We start from the raw sequence: 16418 nt of genomic DNA, 5'->3' as shown, positions 1-16418 counted from the left end.
CAAGATGTAAAATTAAAAATATGGGATCTGTTTTTTGATTATTTATCTTATAAAAGATAATTGTGGAGGATCAGTGGGTAGATGTCCCTTATGTTTTCTTTTTTTTTAATTGGGAGTAGGAGTTGATTTTTTGTTTTGTTGGTGGGATTCTTTTTTAATTGTTAATTGTTAATTTTAGCAGAAGAAACCTTGTTGCAATATTAGTACTCAATTTATGGCAAGGACTAGAACTTTCTTAACTACTGAATCTATGTAATTATATATATGAAAAAGCTCCACATCCAGTATTTGTCCAGAATTCTTCATCAGAGTATTATATAAACCTTTTGCAGGAATTAAAAAATAACGGTAAGACAAGAATGAAAGCTTGTCGTAGTGTCTGAGAAAGCTTAAGCATTTATTGTCAATAAAATATTATTCACAACAGGTAGATGATAAAAACAATAGATGATCAAGATGTTAGACCTTTGTAGGGCTGAAGGGGCTTACCTGCAAAATTTGTGGACCCACAATGTTTAGAAATGCAGAAGGAATTTGGCAAATAAGTAAACAAATGTTAAAATGCAAGAAAGTTCTGGCTGAAAATCCTCTCAGTATGGAAATGTTTGCTCCCCCCACCTCCTTAAACTACCTCGTGTAATGTTACTTTGTGAATACATTTGTATGTCTGGATACATGTGAACATTTGGAAATTTTCCCCTTTGTAGCTTTGCATGACATCTATGATGATGATGATCCCCTTTGTCTGTGTAGTCTGAATTCAGTCATCTAAATACCAAGAAATGAGAGCTAAAATTCATGTAAACTTCATGTAAAATCCTTCAAAAAAAATCCAGGTGCAATGGGTATAAATACTTCTTCTTTATAAATGTATCAATTAAGTAGAAGCTGACCTTTTAAAAAAAAAAAAAAAAGATTGAAAACTTGATTTACATGGAGCTCTTATCAATCCTATAATGATTAAGTGATTTAAGTTTTAATTTGAGTAGCCTTTAAAATATCAAAAGGTTATGCTGTGGATTTCTTACAAAGTTAGACTGTTGATTCTGATGTCCTGATCAATAACTGTAAAATTTATTTTAAGTTTGTCCTTGTTTCAGTTGGATTGCCATGAGTGGCATGCAGTCATGTTTGTTTATATTGATGAAGGAAATAAATGTAGACTAGGGAAAAAAAGAGTTCGGATGAATCAATCAATCCCACAGGGAGACAGACACATTACAGATCCAAAGACAGACAAAAATATGCAAATCTCTATAGACTCATTGGCAATTTGCTTAAGATAAATTGTTATCAATCTTTTTAAAAACTTTGTTCAGTTTGGTTGCAGTCCACTGAGTTTATCATAGAAAGAAACAATATTACCTGAGTTTTAGATTTTAGCCTTTATTTTCCCTTAAATATATTTTTTTAATTTATGCATTGGAACACAGGAAGAAAATATTTTATTTGCTTTTTTAATCAAATTTAATATGAAAGGAGAGCACATAAAAATCAAGGGGTATTTTTTGCTTTTGTTGCTTTCAGAAGTAGTGTTTGTTTTATGCAGGAGCCATTTCAATCTTACTGAATAGTGAAACAAATGCTTTGCGTTTTCGGCATCCATGAGTCCATTAAACCCTGTTGGATCTTTTTTTCTTTCCTGTCCCCCCCCACACCCCCTTACCATTCTCTTTGTTTCGCTTTTTAGCCTCTGATACTTCCTCATCTTCTCTCTCAAGAACAGAGTCTCCTCTCCAACTGTTTGTATCTTCTCATCTTCCTCATCCTCATCCTAAACCAGATACCTTTGTCTGGCCCCATGCAGCCTCTCCATACTGTGACCAAGTTCCTGAGCCCTGTTCACCTACTCGCTGTAAATTGGCTTTCTATTCCTGATGAGCGTGTTTGTGCTGTATTTTTCTGATAATCTTCATAGCTGATAAACCGTGGTTGAACAGATTACATTTCTACAGTGTCAGTGAAATCTGGCCTTTCAGCTGCTTTTCATTAAACAGTGCATAGGTTTTAAGAGTTTCATTGGAGAAGGGTGTTTTAGTAATTCCAAAAGATGTAAAGCTACAGACATATTTAATACTCTGTTCACATGAGTGTTACAGAGAATTATAGGTGTTCAGTGAAAGAGATTATTGGTCAAGGCTGCTTTGTAGCATTTATTAATGTAAATTATATCCAGTGCTGGCATCTTTTGCCTAACATGACTGTCCCTGCTGCAGAATCTCCTCTTATCTGGACAGTTTTTTTAATAACTTAATTCCAGAAAGCCTTTAATGAATTACATCCAAAACATTCCCTGAAAAATTCACATGAAGGAAACCATTGCCTAAATATCAGTGTGTATCATAATGCAGTAGGGCATATTGGAATGATTTGGAGGAGGCATTAGAGCAGTGAAAATCAGCATTCTGCTGTTTCAAGTAAAGATCCTTTCTGTTAATTGAAATGATGCCAATTTAAGCCAGCTGTAAGATCAATCTCTATGCTGTTTGAATACAAAATGTACACTAGTGCTGTCAGAGTAGTTCAGGTGACAGGATAAAATCAACATAGTTTTTCAGCCATTTTCTTTTAACTCCTTTTAACTTCTCTTAAGTTGTCCTTCACTCATACTTTCATACATAGTACTGTTTTTGTCACTGAATTTATTAATTCATGATCATTTCAGTTTAAGTAATTTCAGATCACTAAAATCTGATCTTAAGAAATTAATCTTGACACCTGGTCCATAGACTGATTTCATGTCAAATGTATTTATTCCAAGCAAAAGCTAGCAAAGAAATCTTTGCGTATTAGCAAAACTCACTTGTTAAATAGCTGACATAAGGCTAGGGTTGAAAACACTAGCTCATATGTAAGCCTGTAAGTGGAAGTGCCAGGAAATCTGTGTCCTACAGCAGTTGAAGTCTGACCTTATTGAAGCTTTTGAATAGCTGATTGGCTGCTATTACAGATTTGGGTGTCATTGAGTTGAACTTCTTCAGACCTACACTGTAAACAGGACATCCCAGTTAACACTAAATGACTTGTTCCTGTTCTTCACAAAGCTGTAAGAGCCTACTCAAGAATGAAGGAAAACTGAAAGAATGATGAAGCCAAAGCACAGATTCCATTATGTGAAGCCCAAGTTTTCCATTTCCAAGCTACTGTATCTTCAGGGAAAGAAGCTTCTGCCATACGCAGGAGAGGTAGCAGAACCATGAGAAAGGAGAAAAAATATAGTGGAGTCCTTTGTATGGTGTCAATAATTAATGAAAGTTAAAGCTGTCTGAGTAAGGAGCAGTTTCCCTAGATGCCTGTAGTCTGTTAATATCATTTCAGGAGCTGAAAATGTCATGTTCTGTGTCTTGCTCAATTTTTTTTTCTAGTGAAAGAAGGCAAGGGCATTTTGTATTATTGACTTGACTTCCAATTTCTGTTGAACAGGAACGTGATTTTAGAGGTGTAGCGTCTTATTTAATTTTTTTATCTTTTGAACTCTTGTAAACCTGATTTACAGTTTGAAGGTTATCAGAAATCCTTTGGCTTTCTTAGAATTTTTGGCTTATATATATCTATATAATTTTTTTCTTTTTACTTTTAATTTTAATTTGTGGTTTGATCTATCCAAAGGCAATCCATCAGATGCTTATTTTCATGGGGTTTACTCCCTTTTTTCAGTTTGTAAGTAGTATTCACTGTGCAGTTCTATTAATTTCTGAAGGACTAAAATCACCTTTTCCTTTACTACAAAACACACGTTTTGTCCATCAATAGTTGAAGTTTGATAGTGTGTAAAGCAAGGCTGATGCTCTTTGCCCATTCAGTCACCCTAAGGCCTGTAAACTTAAGAGACCTGGATGCACTCAACTAACACTTGCATTTAATAATTAAAGAGGCAGTATTCATTTCTAGAGGACTGCAAATAAAGATATATTAGGCAGGTCTCGTGTAACACAATGGCCAACTGCCAGGACGCTGTATTTTACCACTGCTGCTCCTAAAGAAGTATGCCGATCCAGAATACAATATTGCAACAACTGTCATGACTCATAATAAACTATTACTGTCTTTTGTGGTACAAATTTTGCTTGTAAATATAATGAAGAGTACACTTTGAAATAATGAAATTATGAAAGCAAGCTAAACAAGAAAGAACGAAGAATATAGATCAATAAAAATACTGCTGTTTTAATCAGGACATGAAATAATATCCTTTTTCTCTAACCAGTTACCTTATAAAGCTATTATATTGTTATATAAAAATTATATAATTTTTTCATTGATTACCTCTCCATAGATTTTTTGGGGGGTAGTACAGGAGATCAATTTGGTGAAGGAGAGAAAAGTAAGAAGATACATAAACCAACATGTTTGACAGTGACTAAGCACAGAAAATCTTTTTCAAAGAGCTGAGAGTATGCTTTGTGAATGATGCTGTCCCTACCTGACTATTATCATCTCCATGCACAACTTTGTAGTAGAAGATAAGATAGCTTTGTAATTTGTGATTGTTAAAGGTATCTCAGACTCCTAATGAATTTTAAATGAAAAAAAAAATTGTGAATTTTGGCTAAATCTGCCAATCTGTCTTATCAAATGCATTAGTTCAGGGATGTATTAGTCCTGCAGAAGGTGCTGCCTCTTTGTATTATATAATTGCTTTCCTTAGAGTTCTTTGTGTGTCACACCACTAATGTTCTTACTTCCAGCTCTTTGCATGTAAAGTGGAGTCATAGGGGTTTTGGGGGGTTTTCTTTTTTTCTACTGCATGAGCATTGCAGTTAAAGCATTTCTTTCTTTATGTAAATATTGAAATGTTTAAAATGGGATGAATGTAAAACTACTGAGTAACATTCTCCTTTATGGTATAAAAAGAAATCCTGCCATAGTGGTTTTAAGAGCTGATATGAATATGTTCCATGAAGGATGACAGTCCATTCTATTACTCATTTTCAGAAGGGAAATTGATGTACACAGCAAAGTGATTTTGTTTTTCTCAAAGCTGTCATGCCATCTAGGTCCTGATAAAGTCCATATATTATTTTATGTCCATTGCACTGCATTGTGAAGAATTTATGAGGAAATGACCATGGGAAGAACTGAAGAAGTCATAACAGGCTCATTTGGATATGGTGTATGGTATTTATAAATGGTATTTAAAGGATGAGTTCATGTGGACTCTCCTGTAACATTTAAGAAAAGCCTGAAGAGAATGAATTGAATACTTTATTCACAAAAGTTTAACTGTAGCTGTGACTTGGAAAAGAAAGGTTTCTGTGAGATGACTTAATTTCTTGGGTAAATTGTATTTGTTCAAGGCTCTTGGTAGGTTTCTTATTTGAGATTGAATTGAAACATTGGATCTGCAACATGGTTGTTGCAGATAGGATGTTAGTATGATGAGTAGAAACTAGATTCTGGGCAAGTGCCGTTATAGGAAACTTGAGTAGGAGGTTATACCTTTTTGGTTTAGGAACATTTTGTCATGGTTAAGACCTTCTGTCACACTTTGCAATGTGATTGTGATTCCAGATGATAATCAATTTAAGTAGTGAATTCTAGGTCTTGCAAAGACAGTCCCTGTTTCACACTTGGCCTTTTTAGTATAAACAAGCTTCAGAACAAAGCTAAACAAATCGAGTGAGTAGTAAAAGCAAGTAGCCAGGATCTATTTTGGTGATGTATTAATTTTCCAGGCCTCATGATTTCCATTTCAAAATAAATACTCTTTGCTGCTTCTGGTATTTGGAGGGATTTTTTTTTTTTTTGAGTCTTAAGTGTCATGCTGTAACAGCAGGTATAGAAGTTGTCTGGGAGGAGCAAAGGTATTTTTGTGTGTGAAAGACACAGTAAAATTTTAAATGAGAAATTGCTGCAACTCTATCTGAACATTTCAAGGAAGCTACAACACAGTGAATTGTATGTGAAAGTGAGGATATGTTTGTGTTTGGCTGTGGGTCCTGACCTCAAACCAAAGAAAGCCAAATGCAGATACGATAAAACAAGAGCAGAGCTGTGACAAAACCAACAGAATTTTTCAGAATTTAAGCTTTAAAATAAGAGACACAAAAACTATAGTGAATGTTCAGCTGTGCAGGCTGGATTTTGTGTTGTTTCATCAACCAGTAAAAAGGAAAGCAAACTCTACTGCCAGACACTGTTTCAGATCTTCAGGGCAATTCCTTTTTCATAATGACATGAAATGCTAATTACGTCCTGTGCTGCTTTTCCTTTGTTTCTTTCAATTAAGGAAACTATGATGCATACTTTCAGACTAACTTCCTCTTCTTATGACCTGTGTACTAGGAAATTCTGGTGCTTTCTGGTTTGCTGATTTATCTTGTCACACTTAAAAATGTATATTTCATGTGACAGATCTCTTCTCATTAAAATTCTTAGAAAACCTATTTGTTTATTTCTTAACTTGTAATGATGAGGATGAGCTTTTGGTGTGCAGTTCAACTTGTACAGGATTCAATACTTTCTTTTGGAGTATCTGCCATTGTTGATCATTATGGATATGGTGATGGAATTAGACAATTTCTCATCTGATCCAGTCTAGAATATTTTACTGCCTTTATTTTTAATCAGGCCTAATCAGTATGAGATTTTGTAATTTGTAATTATAAAACAACTAGAGATATGCTGAGGCTTAGATGACAAGAAGGAGGGTAGTTTAAAATATTCATGGTCTTGATTTAAAAAAAAAGTCATGACTAAATATGCTGGCAGTAATTGACTATCCAAAGTACAGTTGCCATTAGGTATTCTCTAGTCATAGAAGCTTTTTTAATTCCAGTACATTGAAAAGGGTATTATTTGCCAATGAGATTCTAATCTGACTTGGAAATTATACATTTTATGAGAATTATCCTTAGTATGCTCTGGGAATGTTTTTTATGCAAAAAAACTTTGTGGACTTTTTTGCCACAAAGTACTTTAACTCAGCCTTCTTGATTAGACAAGTTTTACATTCAGTGCAGTTTAACCATGTATTTGTGATAATGTATGTCGTGATCGCTGTGTGTGCTTTGGTTCTCTTTATTTGTTCTGTTATCAGTTGTAAAATAATCCTCTAATTGCACCTGTGGGAAGACATAGCTAATACTAACATCAAAGTGAATGCAGTAACCTGAAGACTACAGCGTATTATACCATCACAAACCTTTTTTGGATTGCACATTGCCAGAAAATAGATGGCAAGTTTAATAGAGAGTAGTCATAGTAGCAACCCCAAAAAATGTCAGGTACAGTTACTGAAGTTTAGTGTGTTTTTTAAATAGACTTTTAGACCAATATAAAAGCTTTCATAAGAAAATTAATCTGGCATTTAAAAAAAATTATCCAAAATGGTAAATGTAAATTAAGTGTTGAGTTTGGGGTAGAGCCTCTTATGAAAAGGGTTGCAATTAAATGTTTTATGCAATGTGTATGGCCTTCATTATTTCTGTTCAGGTAAATTCTTTTTATTGCTTCTACAGGTTCAGTCCATGCCACATCAATAGCAGCTTCCAGAGTCGAGCAAGCATTGTCTGAGGTTGCTTCTTCTCTGCAAAGCAGTGCCCCTAAACAAGGTCCCTTGCATCCTTGGATGACTCTGGCTCAAATATGGCTTCATGCAGGTATTGTGATAGTAAATTTATTTTTCTATGCCCTCTTTTATCTTTTCTATGTCCTCTCCTTTATTGCTAAGCCTAAGGACTTACCAAAATTTGTTTGTTTCATTCAGAAACACTTATCAGATCATATTTTTTCCATGTGTGTGGCACTGAAACAAGCCAAGAAATAAAAAGCACACTGGAGTTGCTCTGTATGTAAGATCATTTATGAAAGATAAGGCAGTAGTTTTAGAATGTAGCTGTTACCAGTGGAGTCCTGCTTTCTGTAGAAAAAGCACTCTCTGCCTTATCCCTTAAGAATTTAGTTTCTGAAGTATCTAGAGTATCTTAGTGCCTGGAAATCTAGGCATCCTTGCAGAATCACAGAATATTCTGATTTAGAAGGCACTCACAAGGATCAAGTCCGCCTCTTAAGTGAATGATCCATGAAGGGATGGAACCTGTGACCTTGGCATTACTAGCACCATGTTCCAACCAACTGAGCTAATGCCAGGTCACTAATTCCATTGAATGGAAAAATATCTTTGATTTTTGAACAGAGTTCCTGTAACTACAAAATTTTGTAATAGAAAATAAATAACTCTGCATATTCAGGGAAGGAAACAGTAGTAGTAGTATTTCCCAATCTGTCTTTTGCAGCTGTGATAGTGAGCCTGAATTCTGTTCTTTTCCTTCTGGTTTCATTAATGTAAGAGACACAGGATTGTTTGTCTAAATGTGAAGTCATCTTGAGTGGATTTAGCATTATTATGATGCTTCAAGCCTCAAGCTAACTGCAATATCACAAGTGGTTGTTACATAAAATTTTAGCCAGAAAATGATGATCCAGTGTATTTGTGTACAGTTAAAAATGTATAACATGCAATTGTTTGTATTGATAGCTAGATCAGAAAGATGTAATTTAGAAATCAGCCAGCAATTGTTATGCTTTGTTCTGCTTTCAGAGCATTTTTCAGTGACACAGTTTTTTCTTTCATGTTTTTAACAAAACAGTGCTTTATTTCATAGCATTTTAATTTACCTATTTACATCTACAGTTTTATGGTGTAAAAGTCATTGCAGAGTAATGGCTCCCAGTTATAAATGGTTTAGTGGTTTAGAGGAAAAGCCCAGAAGATTGAAAAGATAGCCATTACAGTGATTAATAATAGTGATCTCATTTGGGTTACTCAAAAGCAGCACAGATTAGAACAGGGCAAGGTCCAGTAGTGTAGTTGTCTGCTCTGCATTGTGGCATTATTGACTTTAAATATTTATAAATTGTCACAGATGACCTTCACAGTAACTCTTAGCATCTATAATGCTGATAATTTCTCAGCCTTCTGTGGCAGCTTGTTCCACTACTTATTTTCTGTTTGGTGGAGTTTTTTTTGTTTTTAAAAAATTCTGTGGGTCACATGCTGTTGCTGGTTATTCAATTTATGCAAGTGGCTGCTGCTGTTTTGTTCACAAAGGAGGAGTCTGGATACATTTTGCTGATTCCTTTTTAGTTCACAACTTAGTCAGATTTCTATGCACATTGGTGGTCTGATGCTACAATCTGCTACACAGGCCATTTTCTACTCTTAAAAGTATCTTTAAAATATTCTACCATGGGAAGAACACATAGATAAAGCTATTGAAAGCAATTTTTTCATAAGCAAGCTCCTTTAAAGGCACTCAGATATCAGTCTGATTCAGAGTTTTAGGCATAATCCAAAGTCCACTGCTGCAGTGGGAGTTCCTGATCTGAGAGCCTTTAAACCCTAAGATGGGTGGCCTGTACATTACAGTGAGAAGCATGTCTTAAGCAGTGACAGATCACTTTGCTGTTTTAATGCAGCAGCTTGATTTAAACCTTAATCTATAAACCTCTTGTACAGTGTGACACAAGAGAATGCAGTCATACAATTACTTTGAGGCTCTATTCTTATTTGGTCTGTACCAACATAAAGGAAAAGATCACCCAACACAGAATCTTAATAGCTTTTTCTTGCATTTAGTATCTCTTTATTCTTCTCTTCTCCCACTCTTTCAGCAAGAGATAAGGAAGATAAGCAAGGTAGTGAAATAGCAGTGTTGAAGAATGTAAGAGTGTCAAAAGAGCTACTGAACGCAAATACTGCTATTGTTAGTTGTTAATTACTCACTGAATGAAAATTTTCCCCCCTATAGTCAATCTGATTTGTCTAAGTGTGTGTCAGGCTACTCAACTGATTCAAAGAGTCCTGGAATACTCACATGCTCACATCTTAAAAATAAAACTAAAATGAGAAAATCCAAGGCTTAAGATAAAAATAGCAAACTCGAAAGAATATTTTGGGGTTTCATACAGACATTTAGAAGTTGTAGCTCCTGATCCACTTAGAAAAGCAACTTTCCTGAAAGAATAATTAATTTAAAATAATTGAGGTAATGATTTCTCTTTTAAGATGAAATCTTTTTTTAGGAAAATAGTCTTTATCTAAAGTGAAACTTTTTACAAATGCAGCACATGTGACAACATCTAGTCATGGTACGATGAAGCAAGAATCATTAATTGGTCCTGATATTCCTTCCACAGCTGAAGTCTACATAGGAATTGGGAAGCCTGCTGAGGCCACAGCGTGTACCCAGGAAGCAGCTAATCTCTTTCCAATGTCACACTATGTCCTCTACATGAGGGGTCAGGTGGCTGAACTTCGTGGAAATATTGATGAAGCCAAACGCTGGTATGAAGAGGCCTTATCCATTAGTCCTACCCATGTGAAAAGCATGCAGAGGCTGGTAAGTCTTGGGCCCATGTTGATAAGCAGTGTCATCTCAACTGGTGATGCTGTACTGTGAAGTCTTGACTTGGTTTAGGTAACCCATAACTTGTGAGTTTGGAATCTATATTCTTATTATGAAGTGCTTTGGAAACACTCTTTCCTGGCATTTATTCCACACATCTTTTGTATGTTGGGACGCAAAAAGGATTTGCAGGCCATAGGAATATTTCAATCCTAATAGAAACTATAGAAGATGAAGCAATTTGCATCTGGCTAATATTCATTAGCCATTGGGAAATGGAGGTGGCTTATGGTAAGAGAAGAATACTTAGCTGGATACTGTACAGGAAAGACCCGTCATTTTGGTATTCTGAAGTAAAAGTTAAATTCATAAAATCATAGGATATTCTAAATTGGAAGACACCTACAAGGATCATCAGGTCCAACTCCTGGCCCTGCACAGGACACTCCAAGAGTCACACCATGTGCCTGAGAGCATTGTCCAAACACTTGTTGAACTCTGTCAGGCTGGTGCTGTGACCACTGCCCTGGGGAAGCTGTTCCAGTGCCCAACCACCCAGGGTTTTCCTGATATCCAACCTAAACCTCCCCTGGCACAACTTCAGGCCATTCCTTCAGTCCTGTCACTGGTCACAAGAGAGGGATCAGTGTCTGCCCCCTCCTTCTCCCCTCACAGGAAGCTGTAACTGCAGTGAGGTCTCCCCTCAGTCTTCTCCAGGCTGAACAGACCAAGTGACCTCAGCCAGTCCTCACACAGCTTCCCCTCAAGGCCCTTCACCATCCTCAGTGCCCTCCTTTGGATGTCTTCCAGTACCTTGATGTCCTTCTTACACTGTGGTGCCAAAACTGCACACAGGACTCAAGGCCACACCAGTGCAGAGTACAGCTGTTTTCTGCATTCTGCATGTTTATTGATTACCTTTGTGCTATGTGATTTTTTTGGTTTTTGAAAGGTAGAGGATCGGTCTTGCCCTCAAATGCTTTAAGTACAAAGTTACCTTCCCCAGTAAAAAGGTGTGGTTGTTTATATCCTTCCAAGATACATACACGTATATGTTGTGTGCTTACTATGTTAGGAAAATTGCTTTCTTTTAATCCAGTTTTCTTCCAGATAGAGCAGAATAAAACAGCTGAGATCAGCTTCTTACCCCATCTTTTTGTTCAGAAGTAGAAGCTGGTTTCTGCCTAGGTACTTATGAATTATTCAGAGAAATTTCTTGTGCATCCCTGAGGGAAACATATGAGACAAAAGATCAGCTAGGAAGGCAGCACAGCAGAAGTTTTTTATTTCACCTTTTCAGCATTTCAGGATATTTGAGCCTGCTGACAAATGCCAAAAGGTTCCCTTTCTTGAAGAAGCAGGCAGTCAATCTAAAGCAGTGTAACTCAGTGAAAATGAAAGCTCATGTTTTGCTGGGTGTCTTTTTGCCCCTCCTCTGAATGTGCCTTTGAATAAATAGTCTGTAAACACACTGTGCTCTTCAGAATGGCTGAGAAATTAGCTGTCTAAGAGGCATGTGAGATGAAAATCACTGGGCTTCCAATCCAGGTTTCCTTTTAATGAGATTTTCTGTTTGAGTCCAAGCTTGAAGGTAACTGTTCATTTCATTGGATTGGACAGTCCTTTTTAAGGATTCCTATAATTTAAAATTTTGTTTCTAAGAGCTTTTCCTACTGTTCTATACCTTTTCTGCACTAGGATATTGTTTTGAGTAGATTCTGAGACATTTATGCTGCTTAAATACAAGTATTCAAGATGTATGCTATAAAAATACTTGTCTATGTAATTTCATGTAGGAGAGAAGAAAAGATTCTGTATCCTTCTTGACCTTTTGACTATTGCAAGAAGTATTTTAATGAGGAAGCTTGCAGTGCTTACTCTTGCCTGTGTGTATAGATGAATATCTGCACATCCCAACACTTTGTTTGTGTATATTTACCTATTTATTATGAGGAGATATGATCTCAATGGCAGGGGAGCTATAGCAACAGCGATGTGGAGGTACCAGCCGCTATGACAACAGCTGAAACATTAACTTCTAATATTTGTATTCACACTTCTAAGCTGACAGTTTATGAATGAAAGTTCTGTGCAAAAGCCCCTTATTTTAATACTTTTAAAATATTTTATATGGCTTTCTAGCAATGCTTAGAAAGCAATATCAAATGCAACTGTTTCCACATAAAAGTTACCTTAGAACCTATATTTATTTAATAAGTTTTGGTGGATTTCCTTTTGAAGGGTAAATACTGAATATAGATCATAGTAACTTAATGTGTAAAATGCAACAAAAAGCAAGTAAGATTTAAGGAGGGCATGAGTTTTAGCATGCAGCATCTGTATCCAGGCCTGCTTCTTCAAGTGAAATTACTTGAAGTAGTTGAACCTGAAATCAGTTTGGAAGGACTTTTGTTTGTTTTTATTAAAATTTTAAAATGAGTGACATCTGACACTCAGTAAAATTTCCTGATGCGGTGGTTTGGAAATCTTGATTTGAGAGTATCTTCGTAGTTTTCCAGAGGAAAAAAAAATAAAGAGCTAAATAAAATATTTGTTTCAATTTGTATGAACAACAATAACGTATTGGGAATAGGAATTTTCTCCTTTTATAATCCATCCTTCTAATGATGTTACATCACTTTGGTAAGAAGGATGAAAAGCTAAACTTTGAAAAATTTACTGTTTTTCCTATAACATTTCATACAATATTTTCACCATAAGTATCTCTAAGTACCTATTCCTGATATGATCTACGGTTTCTGTACACAAACAACCTTGTTAATTTAAAAGTATGAGTAAAGACTAGAAAGGTTAGTTTGGTGGCTTCAGAAGTATTGTACTTCCTGTGAGTTACAGCATGTGCTGTGCTTTGGAGTTTCTGCAAAAAGACTCTTGAATTTCTGTCATGCAGGCTCCACATTGCTTTAGTGTGACCATGAAGACTCTGCAGAAGTCTATTGTATTATCTGAATGAAATTACTTTTTACTGGTTGGCATCATCATTTTTGCAAAATTACAATTTTTTTAAAGAAACAATTCCATACTCATTTTGCTGCTGTCTCTAAGGTCTTCACAGATTTACTCCTGTTTCAAAAAATTTACTAAAATGAAAACCAAGAGGTCTTGATGATGTGTGAAAATTGAAGCAGTTAAGAGGGATGAAAGAGAGATCTCTTTCATCATTTTTGCCAACATTTTTACCATTTTTTTCATCATTTGTTTGTCAACAAAATGATAATAATAAATGGGAGGGTTTGATGGGGAAGGTTTTTACCTTACTAATGAAATACCTAAGACAATGCAACACCAAATGTTAGAGACTTGATCCATGAGTAAATGAAAAATGGTTTAGCTGTATTCTGCTCAACTAAACTTGGGAAATGGAACTGCTTAGGTCATACTGTTGCATTACATAAGATGGGAACTATTCCAACAGAGAACTGGCTGCAGGGGCAGCATGTCCCTGTTCCCCCCTTCTGAGATGTTGGGGGCTTATTGATTAAATAAACTGAACAACAAAACTAGGTTTTTTTTAAAAGAGAAATGTTGTTTATATCTCTGCAGTTCCTTGTGGAACTAAATTATTATTCACTGTACAGTTAATATTTTAATCCATACCTTCATTCACTTTATTTTCTTGAGAAATGTTCATTTTAGGCTCTGCCTTGTTCTCAGGTGCTATTTTTTACTGTTTGTCTGAAACTGAAATTTTCTCCAAGCCAGAGGTTATACCAGCTTGCTATTTGGCTAGCTCTGACTGTTCATAAGATGTCAAGAGGGAAGCAATAACATGTCAGTATTAATTAGGTGTACTTTACAGAATGCAGCAGTAATTCTTTTGAACAAATACAGTGTCCTTTCTTTTTAAGGTTTGTATAGTGCAGTAAGAAAAAACAGCATGAACTTGTGTTACAAAAGTTGGAAATGCTTTGTTTTGTTTTCTGCATTTCAAATATTTTTTCTCACACCTAATGAAATTTTAAATTTTCTTTAATTACTGAATTTTAAAAAGATGATTTACACTTCAGTGTCATATACCTGCGGTTATCACCTGCCTGATTTTGGGCAGAATGGATTTATTTATACAACTTTCTCCATTCTCCCTACCCTTTATCACCACCTCCAGATTTCTGCATTACTGCTGCCTTCCTGCTTTTGTCATTGTTCTCCTCCCCTGTGAAAAAAAAGAATAAACATTCTTTTATCTTCTGCAGTCAGAGTGCTGTTGTGGAAAGTAGCCCTTACTGCTGACGTCTGAAAAGTCCTGAAAAAGGCCATCATTCAGTAATGCCTGAAATGGCAATGAGTATTTCAATCCATTGTCCAGGAAACAAATTTATGTATTCTCTCTCAGGCTGAAAATTTCCTACTTAAATGTAGCTTTGAGATGAAATAGGTATCCAGCTTTTGTATGCTGTTATAATCCCAGAAGACTGTAGAATTTTCTGACTATCAAGTAATTCATCATAGCACTTGCCAGTTAATGCTATTAGTAACTTAGGTTCTAAAAGCAGAAAACTAAAACAGAAAGGGAGAGATTACTTAAACAATTTACTCATGTAGAAATTAGTTTTCAAAAAGCAGTGTCTTAAGGAGTTGCATTCACTACTTTACACTTTTAGATACCTGTTAGTTTCCTATAATTATGCATAGCTAAACCAGATCTCTTAAGGCTTAGATCAACTATGTGTGCATTATCTCTCAGTTATAAATGTACTGTTATTTATTTCTTACTGTACTATACTGACTTATATTTTTTTTCAACTCAAAGACACTTCTAGAAAGAAGTCTGGCGGTATGTATAGGGAGTGTGTGCTTATGAGCCTGTCACAGATGTTGAGTTGACTGAAAGAAAGGAAAAACAGAAGACTTTCATACATGAATTCAGACCCTGTTTGAAAGGGTCATGGGAGTTAAGGAAAAGAAACTCTAAACATAGTCACACAACAAACTTTTTTCTTTCAGTAATTCAGTGTTCTCATCTGGAGAACATTCAGTAATTCATTTGATTTTTCATCCTCAGGCCTCTGCATAGTAAAATTGTTGGTTTGGGCCACGTAGGTTTGTCCTAAGCACATTGTGCTCATTCTCATGGGTGGTTTGGGTTGTAACTGATTACAGTCACTGACTCCCTCTCTAAGTGCAGCCTTACACACAGGGTGGTTGAAGAAGAATGGAGAAATAAAAGTCATTGGTTTTGTTAGATTTGTTAGTGAAATGTTGTGGGTTTGCCCTTCAGAAACTTCACGAGCATTTCACAAAAAGTAGAAAAAGCAAAATATATGTTTGGCCAAAAACTCACTGCTCCTTACAGAAGGCATTTTACTGTGATTTGACCACTTCTAAACATCTAAATATTTCAAATGATTGCATTTGGTACCCTGAAAAAACACTGGCCACTCTGCTTGCATTTTAACCTGGGAACCATTGAGTTCAAGTGACTCAAGGACCATTTTGATACATTTTAAATACTTCATCTGCTATGAGGCACTCACAGGCTCTATTCTTTTCTGTCATTAAAATATTATTTCCCCTTTTATCCTTACAAGAGAAAACCATCAATGCTTGGTGCGGTTAAAAATTGCATAAAATCAACTTGCATGGTCGTTAGCACTTGAAGCATAATACAGAGGAAATCAAGGTGAAAAATTAGGGAAGGTTTCTTTTCCCTGTTTGTTTTAAAGTTACCTTATTTTATTTTTAATGTTGTGATCAAATACAGTAGTTAACCACTTCATAATGACTTGCAGAAAGATTAATAGAATTTCTTAATTCCTAAATGCTATATCTGAAATTCATAGTACTCTTTTAAAGCCAATCTATATATGTTCAGTATTTGACAACAATAACTGATAAAAATTTGAGTTCAAACTAGAACCTAAACAGGAAGCGACTGTAGGAATTTGCAGCACTAATTTTGTTTATAACTTGAAGCAGTAAGCTCCCCAAGACTTTGTTGATTCCCTGAGAGCTGCTCTTCTGTAAGTGAAATTATGGGGCTGATGGTATTACAGGTCCTGCTTCATAACAGATTTTCTTTTCATATTACTCTGTATTTACTCCAAATGG

General features: G+C 35.5%; 1 protein-coding gene across 4 annotated transcripts in view; it reads left to right on the top strand.

The window, feature by feature from the left end:
* TTC7B (tetratricopeptide repeat domain 7B) overlaps positions 1-16418 on the top strand; it is a 121614-nt gene that overhangs the window by 83755 nt on the left and 21441 nt on the right. For 3 of the 4 annotated variants that reach the window (XM_086893019.1, XM_086893017.1, XM_086893020.1), the window contains 2 exons: positions 7461-7601; positions 10141-10343. In XM_086893019.1, coding sequence (XP_086749145.1) covers positions 7461-7601; positions 10141-10343 — 344 coding nt within the window. Of the gene's footprint in view, positions 1-1690; positions 1856-3609; positions 3661-7460; positions 7602-10140; positions 10344-16418 lie in introns of all 4 variants that reach the window. The other variant, XM_086893021.1, reaches the window with a different exon arrangement.

Source organism: Cyanistes caeruleus, chromosome 6, assembly GCF_971803275.1.
Source record: "Cyanistes caeruleus chromosome 6, bCyaCae1.hap1.1, whole genome shotgun sequence".
Lineage (NCBI taxonomy): Eukaryota > Metazoa > Chordata > Aves > Passeriformes > Paridae > Cyanistes > Cyanistes caeruleus.
The sequence above is the reverse complement of the archived record's forward strand: the minus strand, read 5'-3'. Positions and strand labels throughout refer to the sequence as shown.